At 37.1% G+C, this 25092-nt stretch overlaps 1 protein-coding gene across 1 annotated transcript in view; it reads left to right on the top strand.

Annotated features, from left to right (window-relative positions):
* Window positions 1–24617, top strand: part of itcha (itchy E3 ubiquitin protein ligase a) — a 37287-nt gene extending 12670 nt beyond the window's left edge. The window contains exons 2-24 of the mRNA XM_015364629.2: window positions 2156–2247; window positions 3386–3527; window positions 4445–4569; window positions 5194–5328; window positions 6487–6535; window positions 7367–7542; window positions 8226–8433; window positions 9536–9631; window positions 10417–10591; window positions 11116–11185; window positions 12158–12242; window positions 12471–12599; window positions 13751–13823; window positions 13974–14045; window positions 14494–14582; window positions 15372–15531; window positions 16031–16164; window positions 18154–18294; window positions 18496–18616; window positions 19215–19319; window positions 19828–19924; window positions 20129–20201; window positions 20979–24617. Of these exons, the coding sequence (XP_015220115.1) occupies window positions 2178–2247; window positions 3386–3527; window positions 4445–4569; window positions 5194–5328; window positions 6487–6535; window positions 7367–7542; window positions 8226–8433; window positions 9536–9631; window positions 10417–10591; window positions 11116–11185; window positions 12158–12242; window positions 12471–12599; window positions 13751–13823; window positions 13974–14045; window positions 14494–14582; window positions 15372–15531; window positions 16031–16164; window positions 18154–18294; window positions 18496–18616; window positions 19215–19319; window positions 19828–19924; window positions 20129–20201; window positions 20979–21078 (2625 nt within the window). The 5' untranslated portion in view covers window positions 2156–2177 and the 3' untranslated portion in view covers window positions 21079–24617. The remainder of the gene's footprint in view (window positions 1–2155; window positions 2248–3385; window positions 3528–4444; window positions 4570–5193; window positions 5329–6486; window positions 6536–7366; window positions 7543–8225; window positions 8434–9535; window positions 9632–10416; window positions 10592–11115; window positions 11186–12157; window positions 12243–12470; window positions 12600–13750; window positions 13824–13973; window positions 14046–14493; window positions 14583–15371; window positions 15532–16030; window positions 16165–18153; window positions 18295–18495; window positions 18617–19214; window positions 19320–19827; window positions 19925–20128; window positions 20202–20978) is intronic.
* The last annotated feature ends 475 nt before the right edge of the window (window positions 24618–25092 follow it).

Genomic DNA, 25092 nt, shown 5'->3' with positions numbered 1-25092 from the left:
TGCTGTCTTTGTTCACTGTTATATAATTGTATGTATAAATTTATGTATAAGTATGTGACTTTTCCTTTCTGTGTTAGCTCTTTTAAAATGTGATTGTTTTTTTTAGCTCCATCATTTTCATAGCTTTACCAGTAAAGGAAATAAGGCTAATAGGTCTGTAGTTCAGTTTTGCCTCACTTTTTATTATTGACATTTGTAATTTTACATTCGCAGTTCTCCAATATGTGAATACAGGTCCTTAGTGAGTTTAAATATTGTTCCTATAGGTCTGTGAATAACATCCTCCAATCCCTATAGTACAGCTGAGAAAATACCATTAGGCTTTGGTGTTTTTATTAATTTAAAGCAGTCTTAACCTATGTAGAACCTCAGTCTCTGTTACAGTAAGATTACCCTTATTGAGTAAGATAACCCATTCTATACTCTTATTTTAGAATGTTGTTTTTTTTCCTCTAATGTCTAGAAGGGATTACACCCGAAGAAGGCTCCACAGCCAAAATGTAGTGTTTTCTTTCTTCTCTTGTAAAATATGTCAACATTGTGCTTTCTGCAGTAATTATATGTGAGCATTCAAATTCTGTTCCAGTCCTTGAATTTTAAGTAAACATCCTTCGTGCAGCAAATAGATTTCATTGTGGGTCCTGGATTAAAAATAGCTTTCAGATTCATTTTCCTGTGTTTTATCAATGGCACTGATCCATCCAGCTCTAGGATTTAGTCCTGGTGTTCTGCTGCCTTTGCAGACAAGAACAAACCTCCAACGTCTTACAGTTCTTCTGTGTAGTGGGCTTTGTTTTATATTGTGTATTTATTCTAAAGAATAATAATACCATCATTTTGCAGCAGTTACTGTAGTTACAGGCAATAAAATGGTGTCTGTGTTTTTAGTGAACAACACTAATGCTGTCTGCTGATATCTCATTAGATAAGAGAAGACCAGTAGTTGCTGACGTGTTGTAGATACTGATCTACCTACAAACTAGAATTCATTTGGAGAAATCAAATAGATCTCATACTGGAGAAAGATGATGCTTTGTTTTTGGAAAATGTCACTTCAAAGCTTGTGTAAAGACTTCATTTTTGCTGTTTGACCTTTAAAAGTAGTAATGACTGTTTCTGACCCCCTACCCTTTGGGGATAAATGAACAGTTGCACATTTTGTGTTTAAAAATGGGTTTCTACTAAAGTTATTTTTGGCAATGCAAAACATTTTTTCTCTGATTGATTATGAAGCAAGCTTCTCAAGCTTTCTCAAGTAAGGCTGAGAAACTGGCAACAAGTGTCTGTGCAGAACATAGGTCATTGCTACCATAAAAAACATTCTACAGTGTGGCCTGCTGTTTTAAGAAGAATGATGGTATTCTCAGCAATCAAGCTTACGTTTGCCAGGATTGCATCTGTACACGATCTGTACAAAAGACCTTTCTATATCTAAAACTTAATGTCTACCTATGTTCTAAGGGTATTGTAAGAAGAAGTGTATTTCTGAAACATGAAAAGTCTTCCGTGAACATGTGAAATTTCTCACTGTGATAAAATGAACTTAAATATGTATTTAATTACAGAACCGAAAGTAGAGCCATGTGCTGACATAATTACACATTCTGAAACAAAGAAGAGGACATATCCTGGTATTCTTATTGTCGTATACGCACTGCTGACTGCAGTCTGGCATGCATCCTCTTATTCTCTGAAAAGATGAGAATGAATACAGGCAGATTATTAGCTACTGTAAAGGCAGAAAAAAGTGAAGAAAATTCCCAGAGGGCCTTACAGTGTGCACACTAACAAGCAATGTGACATTGCTGTTCTCTGATATTAAGAGTGAAATTTATTCTTGCACTTGAAGTCAAGGAGGGGAGTACAAATAAGAAATCAGTTTCAACTTTGTCATAGCATAGTGGTAAATTAAATTTAGCTTTTATTTTTTATAGCAGCTTTCTTTGTTGTTAAGCCAATTTGTGGTGATGGTGATGCTTATTAAACCGATAATGCTGTCGTGCACCACAGCGGCTGCACATCTTTGTGCTCAGGTTCTTCTCCCAGTGGATATGCCACTGCCCATAAATGCACCTTTCAGTTACTGCACATACCAGATTTGTACTGTCAAGGTTTTGAAATACAGATGTAAATGTCTTCTCTCTCTGTGCTGCAGGTGGATCTCCCAGCCCTATGCCATGGCCTGCAGCACTGCCCGACCAAGCTCTGTTAATGGCCTCACCATGAAAGCACAGCTTCAGATTACAGGTGAGTTTTACAGACCAGCTGATCTTTAATACATCAGTTCCCTTCACTTCTGCAGTATGAAAATGTCATGTTTGATAATGCTACAAGTGGTGTTGATGGACCAGCAGGTGGCTCTGGACCAGAACTTCTAATCCAATGCCCCATTATGGTGACCAAAGACAGTATATTGTTTATGGTGCTGCCTTCACGTTTTCTGTAAAACCAAGAATCCTGACTATTTGATTATTAAATATTTCATAGTTCATAAGAGTAGGAATGTTAACCAGGTGTTCTAACTTAATTTAACTCTGGGCGTATATAATCGGGCGCTGTCATAAAGGTCCCCCTTAATTTTATTTGAAGTAAAGCAGTTTCTCAGCAGTTTCTGATCTGCTATGCAGTGAGGCTGCTGTCACAGAATAGCTGCAGTGTGTCACCCAGGTGTGGTAACATTTCAGTGGTGAATGAAGTGGGTTCTCTCCTGCAAATAATGTTTTGGAATCTTTGCAATGAAAAATACTATAAAAATGCAAGGAATTATTTTATCATGATCATCATCAAAATTACTTATTCAAATTGTAATCCTTTCATATATACAAAGTAAGGAAGATCAGATTGCTCTGTAATTCTTCCTGCAGAGCGTGTTCCATTGCATTCTGTTTCTCGTGATAGTGCTCTCTTCAGTGTACATCTAAGACTTTCCCAAAGTATATTTGATTCCACTAGTGTGAAATTACATTTATGCTCAGAAAGATATGGCCTGGATTGTAAGCACTTTACCTACAATAAAAGAATCTTGGCCACATTCTCTTAGAAGATTCTCCTGATGTGCTGCTGGACATTGATGTTCATTAGTTTGAATTTCATCTTCTGTGAATTAAACAAGATTTTTTTAGCTTGATTGGAGTCTTGGTTAATCCTAGATCATTTTTAAAGTTTAAAATATTTGTGCCTTGAGCTTTGAGTCTTCACACTGCTGGATTGATGACACTGACTTTTTGAAGTATTGCATGTGATCAGTAGAACCAGGTTTAGATCTGACATATAAATACATTCTGTGAATATTTAGAATATAGTTTTTTTTAAGATGGTGTATAACATCAAGGGATTAGTACTTAATTTTGAAATATGACTCCTAGAATTTTTCTTTTCCTTCCAGTGCTATCAGCCAAGTTGAAAGAAAACAAAAAAAACTGGTTTGGGCCCAGTCCTTATGTGGAAGTTGCAGTGGACGGACAGTCCAAAAAAACGGAAAAATGCAACAATACTCACAGCCCCAAGTGGAATCAGCCTCTCACGGTGTAAGTGCAGTGTGTCCTTGTGCGAGAGAACCCTGACTACAGGCTCTTGCCTGCTGATGTTACATTCTATCCTTTACTTACATACTGTAAAGCTCCCATCTTGCAGCACCATCTTTATTTAGACCCTTGTCTAACAGGGTTTCAGTTCCAAATGTCAGCACCACCACATCTTTCCTACAGTTCAGCAAAAAGCACTGTGGCAGTATCTGATTTTCAAAACACACAAACCATACTTACTAAACATAAGTGCTATTAAATATATTCCTTCCAGTTTTTATACCATGGAAGGCATACAGAAAAATCCCATGAGTTCCACAGCAGTCAAATAAATAAAACTCATGTATGCACAAAACAGCACAGTATATAGAGTTGCAAACCCTAGAACATAAGAGATAAGATAAGATCACTTAATTAGCCATATACAGTTTCATGCGTTAGAAATTCGTCTTTTGGCATACTCCAGCTTGCTCTCCATGAGACACACAGACAGGGAGAGAAGCTTGGGGTCAGAGCGAAGGGTCAGCCATTGTACAGCGCCCATGGAGCAGCTGGGGTTAAGGGTCTTACTCAGGAGCCCAATGGAGTAGGATTCCTCTGTCGGCTGCGGGATTTGAACTGGCAACCTTCCAGCCACAGGCACAGATCCTTAGTCACAGAGCCCCTGCTTCGCCCCAATTTCTCATATTTAGTAGACATATGAGAAATGTAATTTGAGAAATTACCTTGATTGTTTTCAAATGCGATCTTGCCAAATGAGCTTTAGAAACGTTTTCTTTCCATATTATATTTTTTCAGTTTTTATGATCTGATCTTTTTCCTACCAGCTATACTTGAGTTAAAAATCTCTTCTTCATATACATCCGTATATGAAGAAATCCGTATTTGTCTGATTTGAATTGATTTTTTCCCTCCCATAGGATTGTTACCCCTTTCAGTAAGTTAATTTTCCGGGTTTGGAGTCATCAAACCTTAAAGGCAGATGTTATGTTAGGAATAGCCACACTGGATGTCACTGAAACTCTGAAGTCCAATAATATGAAAAGTAAGTACACTATATAAATCTTCACAGGCAAAATTAGTTTTGTGCAAAGCTTCTTTGGTTAAGTGAGCTGTAGAAGTTAAATACTGTACAACTGTTATGTGTTGTATTGCCTTACCTTTACATCCATAGGCATAAAATTAGAACATGAAAATAAATGCATTAGATTTTTATATTCTGTTTAGTAAAGAGTGAATTTCTAAACTGTAGTATTGTTTTATTTTTTAAAGGCTATTAGTGCTTGTTTCATATTTCTAGATAATACTTCCTGCTTTCTGAAATTCCTTTCTTGTGGTGCCGTTGAGTCATCAGTAACATGCTAACCAACATTGTTGTATTATGATTTTACATTTTTCAAATGTAGTTTGATTGGAAATTGTTTCTTTACTGTGCAAGAAGTGGATGCACTTATAAGGGTGTATGATTAAGAGTGCGCCACATTATTCACTCATAAAAGGGTCAATCATGATAAAATATTATGATTGGTTTCTTGAAACATTTGTTTTTGCAGGCCTCCAATTTTATTTTAGTTTGGCAAGTGTTAAATGCTCCAGTTCCTTAATTAACTTTAAAGCTGTGAAAAGTTGTACAGAGCTCTGATTTGCAGGCCTTTCACTTTCGTTTCAGTTTCAGAGGTTGTGCAGACATTGCACCTCTCCAGTGACAGGGAGCAGACAGATGTGGTGGGAGACCTGTCAGTGTGTCTGGATGGAATGCAGGTTGATCCAGAAACGTTTGCATCTGTAGACACGAACAGCCTGAGTGAGTCAACCTAAGTCTCTTGTGCTTTTATGGCTGAATCTGTGTTTCAACTGGCATAAAAATTAATGAATACATTTTAATTTAGGAACTCAGGTGTAAACAGTCTAGGCTCTACCTTTAAACTGGAAAATCCAATGTGTAGAAAACATAACTGCAGTTTATTTTAATTCTAGAAAAATAACTTTTTTTGCATTAGAACATGTTTTCTTATTATACCAATAAATAAGTTATTTTTAACTCTTCTAGATTTTAATTTTAAGACGCTATTCTAGTGCAATAGGAGAGTAAAAAGGCTTTGTTGTGGTTTATAAAGTGTCCTGTAATTTGGGAATCTGTATTTTTCCATCACAAAGACACCAACAGCTTGCTTTTTTCCTCTAAATTACTGTTATGACATTACCAATATGAAATTCATTCAGTAAAGGCCTTAGCCTTTATTATTCTATGGTTATAGTAAGAGAATCAGTACAGGAAATTTAAGTGTTATTGATCAGCCTCAGTGTGTCGTAAACATGGTTTATTGAGTTTTTTTAGTGCAGCTTTGATGTTGGTCTGCTAGGGTGAGGTAAAGTGTCAGTAAGTCTGTGTTAACTGTGATGCATAATGCATTTCTGTTGTGAACCCACTACAAAATTGATGTCACTCCATGCCGTTTATCAAGCTTTTAAAATACAACTTATTTTTCTTCAGAAATGTGCTGCCATCTGTAGGCATCAACTTTAATTAACATTCTGGATCAGAATTTATTGGGCTTTAATCTGTCAACACATAAACGATTTCATCGTGGAATGTAATCTCACCAGTTTCTGACCACGGTGCCTTCACATCTAATTTTGCACATGAAAGAAACTGGGTATAATTTAGATTAAGATGTCTTTGCCACTACAGTGCACTGTTCTTTCACAATACATGTTGTTTATCTGCCATCACTTGCTGGACTGCAGTTACTGTGGTTCTGTCTATTGCTGGTTGAGAAAATGAAGAATAGTTTGCTGCCAAAATCAAATCATAACCATTTTAGCTAGTGAATGTCACAGGCCTGATGTAGTGCTTTAGATGGTGTTTTGTGCAGAAATGTGGCCCTGAAGCAACTTTCCCTTTGACTTTTAATCTTTACACATTTACAGCATCACTTAAAATCTGTTTCACACTTCACAGGCATGGTGCCCAATGGAGATTCACGACAGAACAGTGACTACATTGGAGGGTAGGAATATGTTTTCTTACTTAAAGGTGAAGGTATTACAGAAATGAAAATTGCTAAAATAGTTATCCTTTTTGCAACAGTGATGCAGTCAGTTTATTGTTTAAATACCATCAGAAATTGCTAAAGTACATTGTGTCAAGTTTGGTTATTCATTCTGTAGCAGTGCTCATACTGATGCAGCCCCATGGAATGTTTTTTTTCAGTGTTTTGCAACTAAACCCATATGTTTTATATCAGTTATGATGTGGATGTTCTTTATAAATCAGGCTCATAGTGGCTATTAAAATGAATCTCTAAATGTACTTTAGAGTATATTGGGCCAGGTTGCCATATGATTTTAATTAGGTAGCAGTTTGTCTTCCATTGAAGCATTTGGAACCTGCCATGTGCTTAGTAACTCTTATTGAAGAACATGTAGAATTGGGCTATTCAGAAGCCGGATACCAGAGGTTAATTAAATCACATTTATTTTGATTTTGTGATTTTTTTGTGACTTTGTGATTGACATCTTTTAAATGCCTTCAGACCCTTGACTTGTCATTAAGTCTGGCTCATGTTTGTGAACATGTTTAGAGCCAAAAGTGAAGCAAAGTTGGCGCTATCCTGATTGACCAGCAATCATATCCGCTCAGGGAGTTTCCTGCCAGGATTCAGCAGGTATAATACCCTGCACACCAGGGTACTAGGACAGATTGGACGTGAGCAGATGTAGAAAATTAATTTCTTGATGTCACATTTAAATTTTCAGCCCCATGTGCAGTGGCCTATTAATGCATGCTTCTGTCTGGTTGTATTTTAGATTAATTAGATGTGCAAATGATTGTGTTGTAGGATAAACAGGGAAGCATCTCCCTCGGGAAGTATTGAGGACATGGCAGCTCCAAACGGCATGGCGGTGAATGGCAGAGGCTCTCCATGTCTCTCTGCAGGCGGTTCTAAGCCATTCCGGCCCCCGAGACCCTCCCGACCTCCGCCCCCCACCCCCCGTAGACCTACTGCGTCACCAGGTACAATCTCGTCCACTTCTCTGCCTGCTGTGCTCTGCTTTGTCTTTCACCTGCTTGTTTTCCTACTGTAGTGGTGTTTACAGGATGAATGGCACCTTTGCTGTGCCTGGCACTGTGTGGTTACTTTTGTTCTCCATTTTGGGAGTAAGAACGAACATGGTTTGTAAGTCTTGCTATTGGGGAACATGTTTCACAGCCAGTGAATAAAAATGTCCATAAGCATAAAGCAAACTGTTAAGTTTAATGACTATGCTTAGGAGATGGTCTGTTTTAGCTTTGCCAAGATTCAAATGTTTATCACATTCAGATAAGTTTTGTAAAATGTTGCATTAAGTGTGAGATTTAAAACCTCACACAACATATTAGTGCAGATAGTTTTCTTTGTTACAAACGCATACTAAATATTTTCTAAAAGGCAGCTTCTTAAGAGCTAGTCTACACCTCACCATAGCTTGACCTGCAACATCACTGAGCTGTTGCATAGGTGTTAAGCAGTCATACACAAAACTTCTGTTAGACAAAGGTTTTTAGTTACCTTAATCATGCATATTTTTACTGGTAGTAAATTTTTGCTGTTTCATGTCACCTTTGTAGAGAACCTTATGACCTAGAATTTAGATGAATGATAAAGGCTTCAGTCGTTTAAAGCATCTGACCCATTTTTGTTCCTCTTGTGCTTGCAGTATCTACCAATGGGTCTGTGTCCAGTGAAGGCAGTGCCTTTTCTAATTCAGAAGCCTCAGTAAGGGCACCTGCATCAGCTGAGTCTGAGTTAAACACACCCAATTCTATATCCCAGGAGTATGGGTCAGCTGGCATGAGACAGAGTGTGGGTGTGAACCCACCTGCCCCCAGAATCAACCCGGTCAGCACGGGTCCCCTGCCTCCTGGGTGAGTGCCTCCCATTTTTAGACAAACCTCAACCACAACCTAGTTTTCAGCATATCAGCTGAACTAGAACTTCTGCAGTATCGCTTTTAAAAGCACTTTACTACCTTAAAAAATTTGCTTCATGCAGCTCATTTTCTAAATCTATTTGGGGAAAAATCCTTAGTAAACATTTTAGATCAATTACTTACTAGCAAACTAGTAAGATGGATGAATGACCTCCTTTTTCTGCTTCCTTACCTATTTTGTCATGTTTGGTCATTTAAGCTTTTTGCTTTTACACACAGAACATACACACAGAACTAGTGTAGTTTTCATGAAATAAGAACAGCTTCCCAAAATCACACTCCACAAACTGAAATAATAACTTGTACAAAATAGATTATGCAGACTGAATGTTCTGCAAATGACTCTAGCAAGCCTTTTGAAAACTGCTCACTTAAACAATCCTGTTTACAAGGGCTTTTTTTCTTTTGCTTTCAATATGTCATCCGTGAAAATGGCTACGAATCTACAATGTAATCACAGAAACAGTATCTCTGCTTATGTATTTTACTGATAAAATAATTTTGTTAAAAAGAACACATTTTTTCACAACAACACATTTTGTGCCTAAAGATATCATAGCATATTACAAGGGTTATCAATTACAGAATTTTGACTTCTTTTTTTAAACCTCTCAAGAGTTCTTGCCTCTCTTTCATTTCATGTCAACTGAGCACACCTCCACCTGTAGTGTGTTGCTGTTATCATTATGGCACATTGGCAATTTCTTAGAAGCACATGTGCACACAGTAATGACACAACCTGGAATGCTAGATTACTGTTATGTCTTGGCTCTAAAATAAACTGTGTTGTTCCAATGATGGGCACTTCTCCTTCACAGCAGCCTTACAACTTCTGTCAGGAAGGCCAGTGTAGTTCTCTGGGGTTTTGAAATATTAGAATGTAGGGAGGTGTGGTTATGGGGTTAGCAAAGATACATACATTTCATTCATTGAAGAAACTACAAAGTTTGTAAAGTTGACTGTTAATCAAATAAAAAATATTGATTGAATTGATCATTTGGTTGATTGTTGATTCTTTTTTTAATGCACATGTGAAGGTGGGAGCAGAGAATAGACCAGAATGGGCGTGTGTACTTCGTAGATCACATTGAGAAGAGGACAACCTGGGAGAGACCAGAGCCCCTTCCCCCTGGGTAACACAAGAGCGTGGCTCTGGGAGTCTGAGCAGCAGACCCTTACTAGAGTCTATCTAGAACATTACCCTTTAATTTTTGCCATATACTGTCCTCCATCCTGAACCTAGGCAGTGCAGTGCAGTGCAGTGCAGTGCAGTGCAGTCTGTCTGTAGGTGTGGATTTACTTAAGGATGATGGATTTACTAGCTGACTATTTTCATATGTTTTAGCTGCTCTTATGGATATTAAGGTTATTGTTACAATAAGGAAAATAGGCAGCATACATTAAACTGTTCTTTCGATATGTTTAATGCAGTGGATTTAAAGAGCCAATTTAAATTTGTGACTGTTTTGCTCTTCAAATATAATTTTGCTCTGTTTTCCTGGTTATTGCTTGAATATCCCTTGCAGCTGTTGGAGTTCTTTTTGCTATACAGTTGAATCTTATGTAGAGTCAAAAATTCCTAATTTAGCGCAACTTCCAAATATAACTAAGCACGATCAAACCATGTTGATTTGTTCTGATAAAAGAAAGATTTTTCTCATCTCTTTACTTAAAGCTTATCTGAGTTTTTGAAAAGTCAGAAGTGTAATCGTACACCCTATTGGGTGGGAGCAGTATGTACTGCTTTTTATATTTTGTAAACTCCTAGGTGTTGTTTTGTGACACTGTTTGTCTGACAGACACTGAGGTGCTGTATATTCAATACCAAGACTCTAGGGATGCATAGTGATCTGTTCTTAATGGCCAGTACAGTTCAGGGTTCAGCTTAGTTAAGACTGTCCTTCTCCTCTGCCCGCAGATGGGAGCGACGCCTTGACCCAATGGGCCGTATGTACTATGTTGATCACATCACTAGGACAACTACTTGGCAGCGCCCCACTGTTGAGTCTGTGCGGAACTACGAGCAGTGGCAGCTGCAGCGAAACCAGCTGCAGGGTGCCATGCAGCAGTTTAACCAGAGGTTTATATATGGGGTAAGTGACACCCGTTCCATTGTCCAGTAATTGATGTCATATTCTTTCCAACCCCTTTTCTCCAAAACACCATTGCTGCTGTAATATTAAAGACTGAATAAATAACTTTTATTTTTAATTTCCAATACAGAAATTAGTAAACTGTGCTAATAAAAGCTGTGATGTTAAATAAGCTGACAAAAAAAGGTAGAAGGTAGAATTCATTCTTTGTAGAATTTACCTGTTTTAACCCCAGATATCTCCACTGTTTTGATGTTTTATTAGTAGGGCTTTTAAGTGTTTTATTCTTCTGGCAACATTACAGAGACATGCATGCTAAGGGCAGGAGGATTCTGCCAGTCAATGTGGAAACTAGTCAAGACTGAGTTTGAATTGGCCACATAATGGCATAATTTACGGTCATAATGCTCAAATTCCCAAAATGGTTTTATTCTGCTTGTCCACTTTTCAAAAAGTGCAGGTTTATTTCTGACTTTTCATTGTTGACATACTTTTCTTACGTTGACTTTTATTAACCATTCCAGCTCCAAGATCAAATTCCAGTGACACAGAATAAAGAATTCGATCCACTTGGACCTCTACCGCATGGATGGGGTAATACATTATATGATTGCATGATATATTAATAGAGATAAGAATATCAATCAGGGTCTAATGAATAAAACTGCTTTTTTTAACTCACCTGGGAGCAGCTCTTTGGCTGCCATTTATCTTTGAATATTAGAAGTAATCACTCAGGTCTCTAGGAATGCATGCTCTAGTGTTAAATGTTTCAGGTTTTATTTTTCATTGGAAAAATATTGATAAGCTATTGTGGTGGATGCAATTAAATAAATCAGGCAAACATACTGAGGAATGACAGCAGCAGCCTGAGTGCTGAATGGAATGTGTTCAGCTGAACTCCTGTCACAAGGCAAAGTGAAAACTTCCAAGAAAATGGTTTTAGGATCTCTTGGGCCTTCCTCCTTGTTTCAAAAATTTTAGATGGGTAAAGGTCAGTTTTGATGAGTGTCTCTCTCCTCTGAGCAGCACTCCAGGTCAGATGCAGTGTCATTTGCTTGTCTAGATCAGCCCACACAACAGCTTTGAAAAGGTCAGAATTCCTTCTAGATGGGAAGCATAAGATAATTTGTTTACTGGGGATGTTGAAATGGTATAATAGTGGAAATAGGAGAAATATTTATTGGCACCATTGACTTCTTAATTGAAGTTATAGACGTTATTGCCAATAAAAAGCAAAACACCTAATAATTCCATCTGCAATAACAATACAAGTTGGCTTGTTAGTGTAATTGTCAGAATGACATCATTTAAAATACATTTTATCTAGTTACTTGATTATTTGAGTATAAAATTCTGGATTATAATTATTTTATTGAATTGTATATAGACAAATGAGATATACTTCATGTTAATTATTCCTCCTGTCTGAGGGCATCATCCAGCATGCAGTGCGATCAGAGAAGGAAAAGGCAACTTCTTTAATGCTCTAAAGGTTGAATTTGAATTTAAGCAATATTAAGTATAATTTAAGGCAGACCTTACTTTGTATGCTTTATATTGCAGAGAAAAGAACAGACACCAATGGGAGAGTCTACTTTGTACACCACCCAACACGCTCGACTCAGTGGGAAGACCCACGAACCCAGGGGTAAGCACTTGGCTTCATTGCCTTTTTATTCTTCCACTTTATGGAATAAGTCATAGGATGCAGAAACAGATATGATGCATGAAATATAAAAAGCATGTGGTTTATTCTGAAATAATTTATGTTATGGTATGTTATTTGTTTACCTGACACTGTTATAAATAGCTCAGCCTTTTTGCTGAATAATATGCTGCTTTTAATGGTAATCACAATTCTTTCTGTATGATTAAGACTCCTGAATGAGAAACCACTGCCTGAGGGCTGGGAGATGAGATTTACAGTGGATGGTATTCCATATTTTGTGGATCACAATAAAAAGACAACAACCTACATTGACCCCCGGACTGGAAAATCATCCTTGTAAGTGCTGCAGCTCTCTTGTTTTTTCATAGCCAGATGCACCTGACAAAATTTTCATCTAAAGTTACGGTATATCTGTGGCACCTCACATCTGCTAATGCACCTTTAGTCAATCATGATTCTTTCATGCCCTTATGTTCAAAGTAAGAAAGAAAAATGCCATATTCATATCTTTACAGTTACCAACAGCTTTTTTTATCTATTTTAAAGTCATTAAAGAAATTTAATGCTTCTGCTCCTGATTGGTAATGTTATACAAATGAAATGCACTATATTTGAGTATATCATGTCATTAGTTAATAACCTGCCTTATATTTGAGGACAAACCTGGAAAGTTTTTGTATGTTAATGTTACAGTGCATTGCCCCAGTTTTTACCAGCCAGGTTGATTTGTGGTTGGGACACAGTTTACTGACTGCAGCCTTTTTCTCCAAATGCCACCTGTATATCTCAAGTCCTCCTTAGCTAAATGGCATTGTTTTGTCTAGCTCACAGAGGTGCAGAACTCCGGGCCTCACGGGCAGAATGCAGCAGCTTTTCATAGTCCATTTAAGTCGTCAGCAGCTTTGCGAAATCTTATGTTGGTCTGGTTAAGGTGATGATTAGCTCAAGTGCGTCATTAAGAGCAGAGGTGGAATGAATCCTGCAAACACAGCAGCTGCAGGGCTGGAGTTGCAAATATCTCTACTAATTTAAGTTCTTCAGAATGAAAAAATATTGAACTGCACAATACTGTTTTTCTAAAAACAAATGCTTCCTGGTATTTTGTGGCACAGTCTATTTTGAAACTTCTTTGATGATCTAAGAATCTTAGTGAAGAAAAACAGATATACTCTTGTACAAAACCTTGCATCATAACTATGGTTTGTGGTTTGTATGTTTCTTATAGTTGTCTTCTCTTGAGTTATTCTGTAAAGGGGAATTTCCCAGGCTGTGTAACTAATTTGCTGGTAAAATGACTTGTATTTTCACTAGTTGGTTAATAACTGACAGGCTGTTTAACAAAACACCACTTTCTTCAGTTTCCCTTTGTCACCTGAGGGAGAATGCTGCAGAGTCTGCCCAGGCTGTGTGGTTTTGGTGGCACAAACAAGCTGCTGAAAATTTTTTTTGGTACAAAATCAATCAGATTTTCTTTTCCTCTCCTTCAGAGAAAATGGGCCCCAGATCACCTATGTACGAGACTTTAAAGCCAAAGTACAATACTTCAGATTCTGGTGTCAGGTAAATTTCCAGTTATTTATTTAAACATTGAAAGTATTCCAGTTTACTGAATATAATTCTGTCATCTGTTGTATTACAAAATAAAATTGATATTTTACACATAAGTAATGTTTTTTATTATCTTTGTTAAATCTTAATTTTGTTTTTCAGCAATTGTCAATGCCTCAGCACATAAAGATCACTGTATCCAGGAAAACATTATTTGAAGATTCATTTCAGCAAGTGAGTAAATAATTCCTACTGGCAGTGGGTTAAAGAAAAAGCCTGGCTGTAAATTGTACTTAGCTTGGTCAGTCCTCCTTATGTGTACTGATGAATTTCTTCATTGCCATTCTGCTGGACTTGTTGCTGTCTCAATGGTTTTATGAGGTTGATTTGCTCTCAAATGTTTTGAGTGAACTACATCAAGAGGACAACCATATCCTTCCATTTACTGGTCCAGAGCCTACTCCTCATCACGCTTTAGTATGATGAATGAGGTTAAATCTTGCTTGCACCTGTCAAGTTTCTTGTAGTCTTAATAATGAAGATGGAATTTAATTTTTCAGGAAGAAATAAGCCAAATTATACACATGTGAAATAAAATAAGATTATCTACTCTTGTTCTGTAATGGGTGGTCTTTCACAGGAGAGCCTGCTAATTACTGTTTTGTTAAATTAATCTTTTCAGATAATGAGCTTCAATGCTCAAGATCTGAGACGCCGATTATGGATCATTTTTCCCGAGGAAGAAGGTCTGGACTATGGAGGTGTCGCAAGGCAAGTTTCCTGCTTCACTTTGGAACATGTTCAGTTTTTCTGCTGCTTATACATGATTTCCACAAGATCTCTATATAAATATCTGCTTGAATCATAATACCTAATACCATATAATTTAATTCTCTTAGTTTATACTCTTAAAAAAAGGAACAGTCAGAGAGAAGGATTTGATATTTTTTTTCATATGTCATCTTAGATGGTATTTTCAGAGCTCCACAATAGATATTTGTTAAAGTGTTAGTGTGGACTTCAATAAGTAAAGTGGGGGGAAAAAGAAGTCCGGAAGTTTACAAAGTCAAGCTGTGGTCTGCAAAACATCTGTATTTAATGTGTATTTTAACCACACTCGCCAATTAAAATGGTTGTTGCCTGTGGTGTTTAAAAGCCCCAAGTGTGTCAGCCAGTAAAGGTGCTCTCTCAAGATTGAGTGCTGTGATCCAGGGTGGGAAGTGGGTCTGGGCACTTTCAGCTCTCTTGAGTCAGCGTTCTTGCTGTCTTGCAGATTTGCAGCCTTGCGGTACTATCAGTGATGGCTCATGTATTTAACATGTGACTGTGTCTTAAGAGAAATATCTTATCTCAGCTCATTGTAGGAGTCTGCCTACACTTCCTCGTGCTCACCCTTTATGTGGTAGTGGGGTTCGTAGCTGCAAGCTGAGATTGGGTGGGCACAACACAAAATAACAGATAATTTTAATTTGAAAAATAAAAACGTTTTTAGCAATAGATAGCTGTTGCTGTATATGAAGGTGTCTGTTTGTAGTGACTATAAAGTGCCTGTCTACCCAGGGAATGGTTTTTCCTGCTGTCCCATGAGGTGCTGAACCCCATGTACTGCCTGTTTGAATATGCTGGCAAAGACAATTACTGCCTTCAAATCAACCCAGCCTCCTACATCAACCCCGATCATCTCAAATACTTCAAGTTCATCGGCAGGTTCATAGCCATGGTGAGAGATTGTTGCTTTATTTTTTATTAATATACAGGTTTATCATCTAATGGTGCTGCTGAGTCTATGTATGCTCAGTGATTGCACCACTTGTTCAGTTAGTAATCATTTTCATTGACAACTGATTTTTTCAGAAAATTAAACCATTCTAACATACTTTTTTAGTCAAATGAGCCATGATTTTCTTTCTCAGTCTAATACAAAATGTGCTACAGTATGTTTAGAAGTTAATTATATAAAATGCACGAAATATAGCTGCATATTTGTGAAGAATGTGGCAAGTTTTGTCCTGTAGAAAACGGTAAATGCAGGATTTCATTGCTGCGGCTAAATGTTTGGGTTTTATTTCTTACTTGACTCCATTGATAGGACAGTGAATTAATATTTTACATTGATCTCAATAATCTCAACTCAATAAATGAGTTGGAATCACATAATCACATGCTCTGTACAGAATGTGCAGTTGAACTTTTGAACATTGTTTCCTTGATTGTTTCAGGCCCTATTCCATGGGAAATTCATTGATACTGGATTTTCTCTGCCTTTCTACAAACGCATTCTGAACAAGCCTTTGGCTCTGAAGGATCTAGAATCCATTGATCCTGAATTCTACAATTCCCTCATCTGGATAAAGTAAGTTGTCTCCAAAAACTTTCAGCACTTTTCTTTAAAAAGTTATTTTAACAATATTCACAGGCACATTAAATAAAACGGGGTTTGTTTTGTTTTTGGAATAATGTTTATAATTTTTTATAAATGTGGTGGTATGGATGTAATGGTGGTAAGGATGTAATGAAAGGTGTGTATTGAGAAATGAAGCATTAACAATTGATATTTTAGTACATAAATATCAGGTGTTTAGACGCCACAAACTAGGAGCCAGTACGAAGAATATTTTAGGCTTTTTTGGTTTACAGGTGACAGGAAAATTAATCAATCTTAGCACCTTTAAGTCCTTTTTAATAAACTGACAAAAATGTTTATTTGGTTATATTTAAAAAAACATTACTTAATATCCTTTATATAATTAATGTTAGAATGTATTTACAAGTTCTGTCATTACAATAACTTCAAACCAATTCAAATCAATTTTCAAATAATTAAATGGAGTAATATAGGAAGAATTGGTATTATTTATTTAAAAATCCAAATTTTTCTTTTTTGGTAATTTATACTACTATAGCCTCCTGTTTTACCAGTGATAAGTTTAATTCCTGTACATTTCAAGGATGATAGTCAGGAGAACTGATAAACATATCCTGTCCATAAACAAATTAACAACAGTGTATTGCCAAAGAGTAATGAAAGACCCTTTCCTGTTAAAGGTTGTACAAAATCTGTTTCTTTCAAAGTGTTGTGTTGGACAAAGTCTTGACATGCACAGCTTTTTTTCTCTGACTGTTATCACCACAAGCTAGATTTTAGTGTGAGAGTGTCCATAACTCTGTATCACTGATAGAGGTATTTCTAATTATTATAATGGTTCACTGTTTAAATATAATGTTCTTAACTTAATGATCTAAAATATAATTGGGTAATTTGTTAACTCTTTACTAGTTGATTTTAAATTAGTAATGGGTGCTTAAGAAATCATAACAGTGTGGGAGTGGGCAGAGCCACGGTGAGCACCGATTAAAAAGTCAGCACCCCTAACTGAGGGACAGAAGCACCTGTGTGAGGTTAGCAGGAACCAAAAATAACACAAAAAAGGGTGGAAAAAACTAAACAAAAAGAAATGTGCCGCTGTGCATCGCGACATCCAGGCTGGGCTTACCCTATTTTACGGGGTCCAGCCTTGGGAAAAGAACTGCTTAGCACAGCGATGACCAGACTGGGACTTACCCCATTTAGCGGGGTCCAGTCTGGAAGAGCAGGAAGCATAAGGCCAACACAAAATAAATACTTAATTTGTAGAAAAGGTCACCCTGCCCTGGTACAGATACATGATGGGACAGGCAAATAGAGAATTAAAAAGAAGAAAAATTACAGCCTTAAGTGGGTACGATTCCCTCCAGAACTGCCGGTGAAAATTCCTCCTCTTCCAGGGGGTTTCTCTGCTCGTCCCTTCCGTGCTTTTATAGAGCCCACACAGCTGTGGCTCGTCCTCAGGCAGCCAGAACAGTAGTGACTACTAAGGCAACGCGTTGCCCTTCATCCAGGGCTCTGCCTCCACACTGAACATGCCCCCACGTAATGCCACAGAATGCTTAGATCTTTAAAATTGTGCCTTGTTCTGGTTTTCTGCAAAATATCGTCTATTGTTGAAGCATGTTCACAATTAATATTGTGAACAATATGTTCCAGTCGCTGGTTTTAATTAATAAAAATGTTAAGTTCATTTTGAGTGCATACAGTTCTTTGAGTGCACACTATTCTGTTAATTATATGTTGTGCAGACCAAAAGGACTTTTTTTATCTTGTAAGTTTGATTTTAGCAGTATAAATCTTAAATATATCTAAATTTAAAATCTTAGCTGAGGTTATTGATTTTTGAATGTTCATACTTTCCCTAACTAAACTGCCCTCAGTCTTGTACTTTGGAAGTTGGATTTAAGGATTTTGTGTTTGCTGTTCTGTTTAATACATAGGAAGTAACTTTGCTCCTGGGATTGTCTTTTCTAGGGAGAACAACATTGAGGAGTGTGGTCTGGAAATGTATTTCTCGGTGGATAAGGAAATCCTGGGTGAAGTCACAACTCATGAACTGAAACCAGATGGAAGCAATGTTTTAGTTACAGAAGAAAATAAGGAGGAGTATATCAAGTATGTCCACTTCAGACGTCTAAGAGTTTGTTGTTTTCAAGTGCTTTTATCAGTACTTTAGGTATTTGTCAGAATGAAGAATTATAAGCAGGTTAGAACTTTAAACAGTGAAGAACATCACAGTTTCCTCAATGCACGTCAGCCTATATGAACATGCTGTAAAGAAATAAATGATGAGCCTTTCAACTCTTGTTTCTGTAGGCTTGTGGCAGAATGGAGACTGTCCAGGGGCGTGGAGGAGCAGACTCAGGCTTTCTTCGAGGGTTTCAATGAAGTTCTTCCACAGCAATACCTGCAATATTTCGATGCAAAAGAATTGGAGGTTAGGAGCTTGCTAAACTTAAACCATCCCTTGTTTTGTAGGCTTTACCACGCTGAAGTACATCAACTGAAATTTGACTACTGCTGTCACTCATCCTCCCCACATCACTCCTTAAAATTTAGAAAAGGTTTTCAGTATTTTCTGACTGCTCCATGAAAAATTATTTTTTAGTTCACAATAATTTAGGTGTGAGGACATTTTGAAATTGATACAGAGCTGCAAAGATTACTTGAGAAAGCAAACATTAAATGAAAATCTCAGTTTTTACAATTTAGGAGGAATGGTGTTCAACACTGGCTCCCTTATTAGTTTATGGTATGTTCGCACAGTGTTTCTATGGTTTTCTCTTGTAGTTACTACTAGTAGACCTTTTCTGTTCTTCTTTACAAAATTTATATCATCACATTTCTCTGTGGTTTAGTGTGCTTCTTCCTCAGTTTCACTGTGCTTTAATTCTGTTTTACTCTGCTTTTACTGTACTATACCGTGATATGCATGCATAAGGACTCTTTCTATCTCTTAAGATAAAAGGTCCCAGTTTTGGACCTTGTTTTCCAGTCTTGACAGTGGAGGCTAATGCAATGAGTTACTCCCACAGGTGATGCTCTGCGGGATGCAGGAGATTGACCTGGCAGACTGGCAAAGGAACACCATCTACCGCCACTATGCACGCAGCAGCAAGCAGATTGTATGGTTCTGGCAGGTCAGTACAGGGCCACCAAAACACAGCCATCTGTCTTGTTTTTGACTATGGAAAATATTCTACTCTACCCTGTCTGCAGTCTGTTCCTCTCAGTCGGGTTGTTAAGTACCATTGAAGTAATCAAGTGGAGCTGTTTCTTTGTTTGCAGACGGTTTTTGTTAAATAGCATTTTTATACCACAAATAGGACGTATCCCAAACTGGTGTGCACTCTTCTGGAGTCACAGAATGTTATAGATCAGCTTTGGGGTGTTGATGATTTTAAGAGTATTTTCCTGTGTTGTTAGCACTTCATCTTTGCATTTGTGTTGTTTTAACTTTCAAGTCCATTTACCTGAATCCTAGAAGTGAAGGTGGGTATTAGTTTTACAGATAGCACCTCTTTTATGTAATAAAAGCACAAGATAAAAATGGCAAAAATGTAAAACAGTTTTCCCAGACCACATGCTAGGAAATATTTCAAATATGTAATAAGTCTTTCAAATGTTATACTCCTTCTGCCCCTGCAGTTAATCAAGGAAATGGACAATGAAAAGCGTATGCGCCTGCTACAGTTCGTCACTGGGACCTGCCGTCTGCCTGTGGGAGGATTCGCTGACCTCATGGGTGAGTGGTTTTAGAAAGTGACCCTGGAAGCTGAACTGTACAAGAGGCAATGGCTTGATTTGGAACACAACTTCGGTCACACTGGCCCCGTAGGTTTCCCCACTTCCTTTCTGCAACCGGTCATCCCAACAGAATGCAGAATTTTCTTTTTTGCTGGAGTGCTATGAAATACTTCCATACAAATATGTTTTTCTGTACTTTCAGGGAGCAATGGCCCACAGAAATTTTGCATCGAGAAAGTAGGGAAAGAAAACTGGTTGCCTAGAAGTCACACCTGGTGAGTTCAATATATTGTTTCCTGTGATGCTGTGCTTAATTTAGCCCATCCTAATGTGACACCACAGCCATCATGTAGTAGCAGAACCACAATTTATGTTGATTACTGGAAAGTTATGCATTTTGTGATGGTCAGACTCAGATTTGTAATCTTAAAGATGTTGCCTTGTGGTTGCAGGTTTGAAATTGAATTGTGAACTAGATTTGTTTTTGCTTGCCTGTTCAATTTTGGTATTGGATTCCATTTATACCAGTAGTGCCAAAGTGTTAAACCTTGCTCTTTTCAATATTATGCTTTTAAAGGTGCTGCAGAAGGGTTTCATTTCTTTGGTATACGGCTTGATCATCTTTTCATAATTTGCTCTCTCCCATTCAAAGAATTTAAACATCAGCTCACTTTGTCAGCTTATAAACTAACTGTGGGGACTGGATCAGTGCTGTCCTGCTGTTTATTCACATCAAGTAGACGGAATGTTTTCATCTGATTTAGACATAGGTGCTGTCTTAACGTGTGGTAATTGTACCTGTGCTTTCATATTAATCCAATTTAGATTGTTTATTTTAAAAACAGACATACTCTGCACTTATGCTAGTTTAGGTTCCTGGCACCTAGCATTAAATTTAGGGTTTTTTGGTTCATGTATATATTAGAGTGGCTGATAACATATATACCTATATAAGCACACGGCATACTTAAATACTGTATTTTCAAACATTAAAGAGCTTTACAGTACAGTTGCCTTTTGACTTAACTTTTTTTCCTGTTTTGCAATTCAAGCTTTAATCGTTTGGATCTGCCTCCCTACAAGAGCTATGAGCAGCTGAAAGAGAAGCTGCTGTTTGCAATTGAAGAAACTGAAGGGTTTGGACAAGAGTGACCACTGTGGGTACCTGAGGCGCCTGCACCATGCAACTTTGTTTTTTTTCATTCAGCAGAGCTTTCGGGGTTGACCCTTCTGTTTCATTCTTGTGCTGGCTACGCTCAGCAGGCTTGTCGATGGCTGGCTCTCGTTTAAAAGATACTCTCGCTCGATCTCGCAAAAAAAGACTATGTAGAAACAGGTGAGCCTGGAGAGTTGGAAGGGGCTAAACTGTACAGCATCCTTTGTGTTCTTCTCCACTGTTTTGAGTTCTTCTCCACTTAAAAAAAAAATGTTTTTTTTTGTATGCATATTTAATTCAGAAGTGCACACTGTCACAAATCACATTTTGAATGAGTAATCTAAAGATTGTTTTCATGTAGGTAAGGACTGAATGTGGAAGCCTGAAAAATGTGCACTATAATGTATTTTGTCATGTCTTTTTGCAATTAAGAATTATTGATTTGACTCTTGAAGCAAAAGAAAATGTAAATGACTTAATGAAACAAACTGATCAGGAAATTAAGGAATAGCTGTGATGCTCTGTTCCTTTGGTATGCTGAGATGGTGCCTAAAACCTTTCATTTCAGATTTCATTTTTCGTGCGGCACTTTAAATACAAATTATTTTGGAAAATATTAGGTTTTTACATTGGAATGCTTAAAAATACCTCGGTGAGGACATAATCTAAATCTAGCCACAATTTGGGTTTTTTTTTTGCCTGTTATGCATAAGGTGCAGACTTGACATGCCAGTCTTCTGCTTCTTTCCTAGTTGTGACGGCTGTCCCTAGTATTGCTTGACATCTGCCTTGTGTGGTGAATTTGTGCAATTTTGTCTGAAAAGCTTTTTTTCAAGGTTTTTGCAGTTCATCAAAACCATATTGGGAAAACAAAGGAATTTTTGAGAGAAAAATGGTTTGGTTTCATCACTGACAGGCTGTGAATTTGTAAAGAATTCTGCACTCTTTAAATGTTTTTTGTGTTCTAGTGCCCTGTACTCACAGGTTTTGCTTTGAAAGGTAACTGCAGAAACATGAGAAATCATGTTTGACTCTTAATGAAGCAAGCATGTAATTTATACCAATGTGTGCTGCAAGGCAGAAACTTTTCATTGTTACTATTCTGTAATTGTGTATTCCTAACCAACAGAGCTAATAATAGTTTTGAACACTGTCTTCAGTTGAACCTATAGTTTTGAAGCCATACCTTCATTACACATGAAGTCCAGGACAAATGTGTGCTTTTTAATGCTCTTTACTCATCTCTCACTAGTAAATCTATTGAAAATGTAAAATAAAGTGAGAAAGGCATACTGCCCTATATTTTTAAATATGATAAATTATAATAAACAGATAAAGCAGCTGCAGCCCTAGTTTTATAGGGTTTTGCTGTTTATAGTTTATTTTTATTGGTGTTGATTTCCTGTAAAAGCAATGATTGTACATATAAAAATTAACCATAATAAACCTATTACTTGTTCCTAAAAATTAACCATAACATAATTACGTCATTAGCACCCTTCCCAGGTGATATCAGCTGATGTCAAAATGCAAAATGTAGAGGCTGTGTTAGATTTACATCTTGCTCTGTGGCTTGCCAGGCTCTGCAATGCCCTCTACTAGCAATAAAAAGGTGATTCTGAGAAGTTAGCGGCATCGGGCATTTAACCTTTTAAAATGAAATGGTATGATTCATTTTTTCCCCTAGGGTTACTTACTTTGACAGATGTGGAAAACATTTAAAAAACAGTACCCTTTGTGACTGCAGCATACCGTTATAAATCTTAAAAGTCAAAATTAATTTGCCTGTTTGTCTTCCCTAAAAAATGATTTCATTGTGAAAACTTAAATATGTAATTTTTACAATAACATATGATGCCAATATTTGTTCTTTTTCAACTTTTTCCAGTTACCTTTACTTGTTATATTATTGCTACAGACTTTCTAGGTCCTGGTATTTGGCTTGTATGTCAAAACTTATAGAACTAGATGGAGGTGTGTGCACTTTTTGTACTGTTTCTGTTTCCGTTATCCACTCAGGTAGACATCGAAGGAGTCATTCAGCAATGTTTCAGACTGAAAGGATAACAAAATAGAGGCTTTAGATGTCAAGCCTTTCCTACATCTGTGACCTGATTTTATGTGCAACACTTAAAGTTACTGTCGCACAGCTCTGTTGAAGGTCAGAAACGGAACCATTAGTACGCCTGGCTGTCCTGAGCACTGCAGCAGCCAGCACCTAATTGGTGTTTTAGGTTAGCAGATTTTCTCAATGGAGAGAAAAGCAAAGAAGGAAATGCAGAATTATTTACCATTTTCCTTCTAGATTTCCTTCCTTTTTCTGCCAGCGAAGCTTTTACCAGTTTCTTCCTCTTCTTGCATGTTCTGGTGTTTCAGACATACAATGACTCCCTTTTGTCTTTTAATTCCTGTTTTTTCTGTTATAATGTGGAACTTAGGAGAGCAGCTTCTGTTTTTCCTTTTCAACAAATGTCACTTTTAGTTTTTTTTCTGTAGCAACCTTAATAGCAGTTGTTTAATTCAATTTATCTGTGTATCAAAATGCACCTTTCTCATATTTGTTATTCAGTAGCTTCCATTATCTATAACTCCTGAATGTGGAGTAGTAGTGAAATCCTTTACAACAGATAAAATGTTTTGCTTGAAAGCAAATTAGCCATTTTACAGAATTCATTCTTTAACATTTGTAGATGGTAGAGCTAATGACTGTATATGCTCAAGTCTTTAATGCCTAAAACTGTGGTTTTCCAAATTATATTTAACATTTCAGTTTATCGGTTGTCACTGCAGAAGGCTGTCTTGAATTGAACATCTGTAACCAGAATATGAGCGTTATTATGCTTCTGCTGTTGTGGTTTTTTCTCTCAAAGCTGACTTTGAAATCATGGGTTTCTTGCACCCACAGATTCACTACTTCTCAAAAACTTCCAGCAAATCTAAACAGGTACCCTTGAGTTCTATAGTGTTCATGTTCAAGTATGTAGATTGTCGCACAACATTTGATCAATTATTGCAAAACTGAGACTGCATTACCTCAGAGTCTTGATTCTTTTAAAAGGACTGTAACATCTTTCCACCACATAATAAAGTTTAGGTAAACTGGCTTCAGTATTTAACTGTAGAGATGCAGTTGCACCACTCTTGATTGTTTGGATGGTGGAATATTTAATACCCCAGGGAAGAAATTGTAGATAAGTTTATATTGTACTGCAAATACATTGTGATCTTTTTTTTTTATTTATCTGTGCCCGATACTTTGTTTTTCATTTGAGATCCCAATAATACATGCTTAACTATTCTAATCTACTCTGTGTACATTAAATGAAGGCTGTAAATCATGTTAATAATGAATTCAGTTATCTTTTTGGTTTTTGTAAATTCTAATCTTTTAGTAACTGGGGTTAATGGTTTCGATGCTATTTAAGGATTCTTCACATTTTTTTCTGTTTTATCTGTACAGTAAGAACATTGGTGTAAAAATGTTTAAATCTGTTTAGAAATTTAAGAAATAAAACTATAAGGGTAGTTTGGAGTGTTTCAGTGTCTTAATTTTCTTTTGATGGTGGTTTGTCCTAGTTCCAATGTAAAATGTCCAAATATGTGCCTTCACTTTATACAACTTTCTCCTAGAAGTCTAACTTCAGCCTGGAATAGACATAATTTGTGGTCCCCTCTATAACAAGACTAACTTAATACTATACGATACTTTTTTGTTCTTCACTTTACAGTTGGAGATGAGCACCAAATGCAACCTTCTGTTGCAAACATACACCATGTAATCATTCATGGATGGATGGACTGAGTCAATTCATGTGGACTTGACAGCAGTGAAGTCAGGTCTTCTTAACTGTGTAATGTTCCTGAAAGTCCTGAGACTTCATTGCTCTTCCTGCAGGCTGATCTTGAAGACATTTCACCAGTGTCCTCACATGGCTCATGTAACAATGGCTTTCTTGCGAGATGAGAATGTGACAAGTACACTGTTAGATGCCTGAGCCTCTTCAGGATGG

This window comes from Lepisosteus oculatus, chromosome 16 (genome assembly GCF_040954835.1).
Source record: "Lepisosteus oculatus isolate fLepOcu1 chromosome 16, fLepOcu1.hap2, whole genome shotgun sequence".
Classification (NCBI taxonomy): Eukaryota; Metazoa; Chordata; class Actinopteri; order Semionotiformes; family Lepisosteidae; genus Lepisosteus; species Lepisosteus oculatus.
Note: the sequence above shows the minus strand (reverse complement) of the source record. Positions and strands in the feature narration are given on the sequence as shown.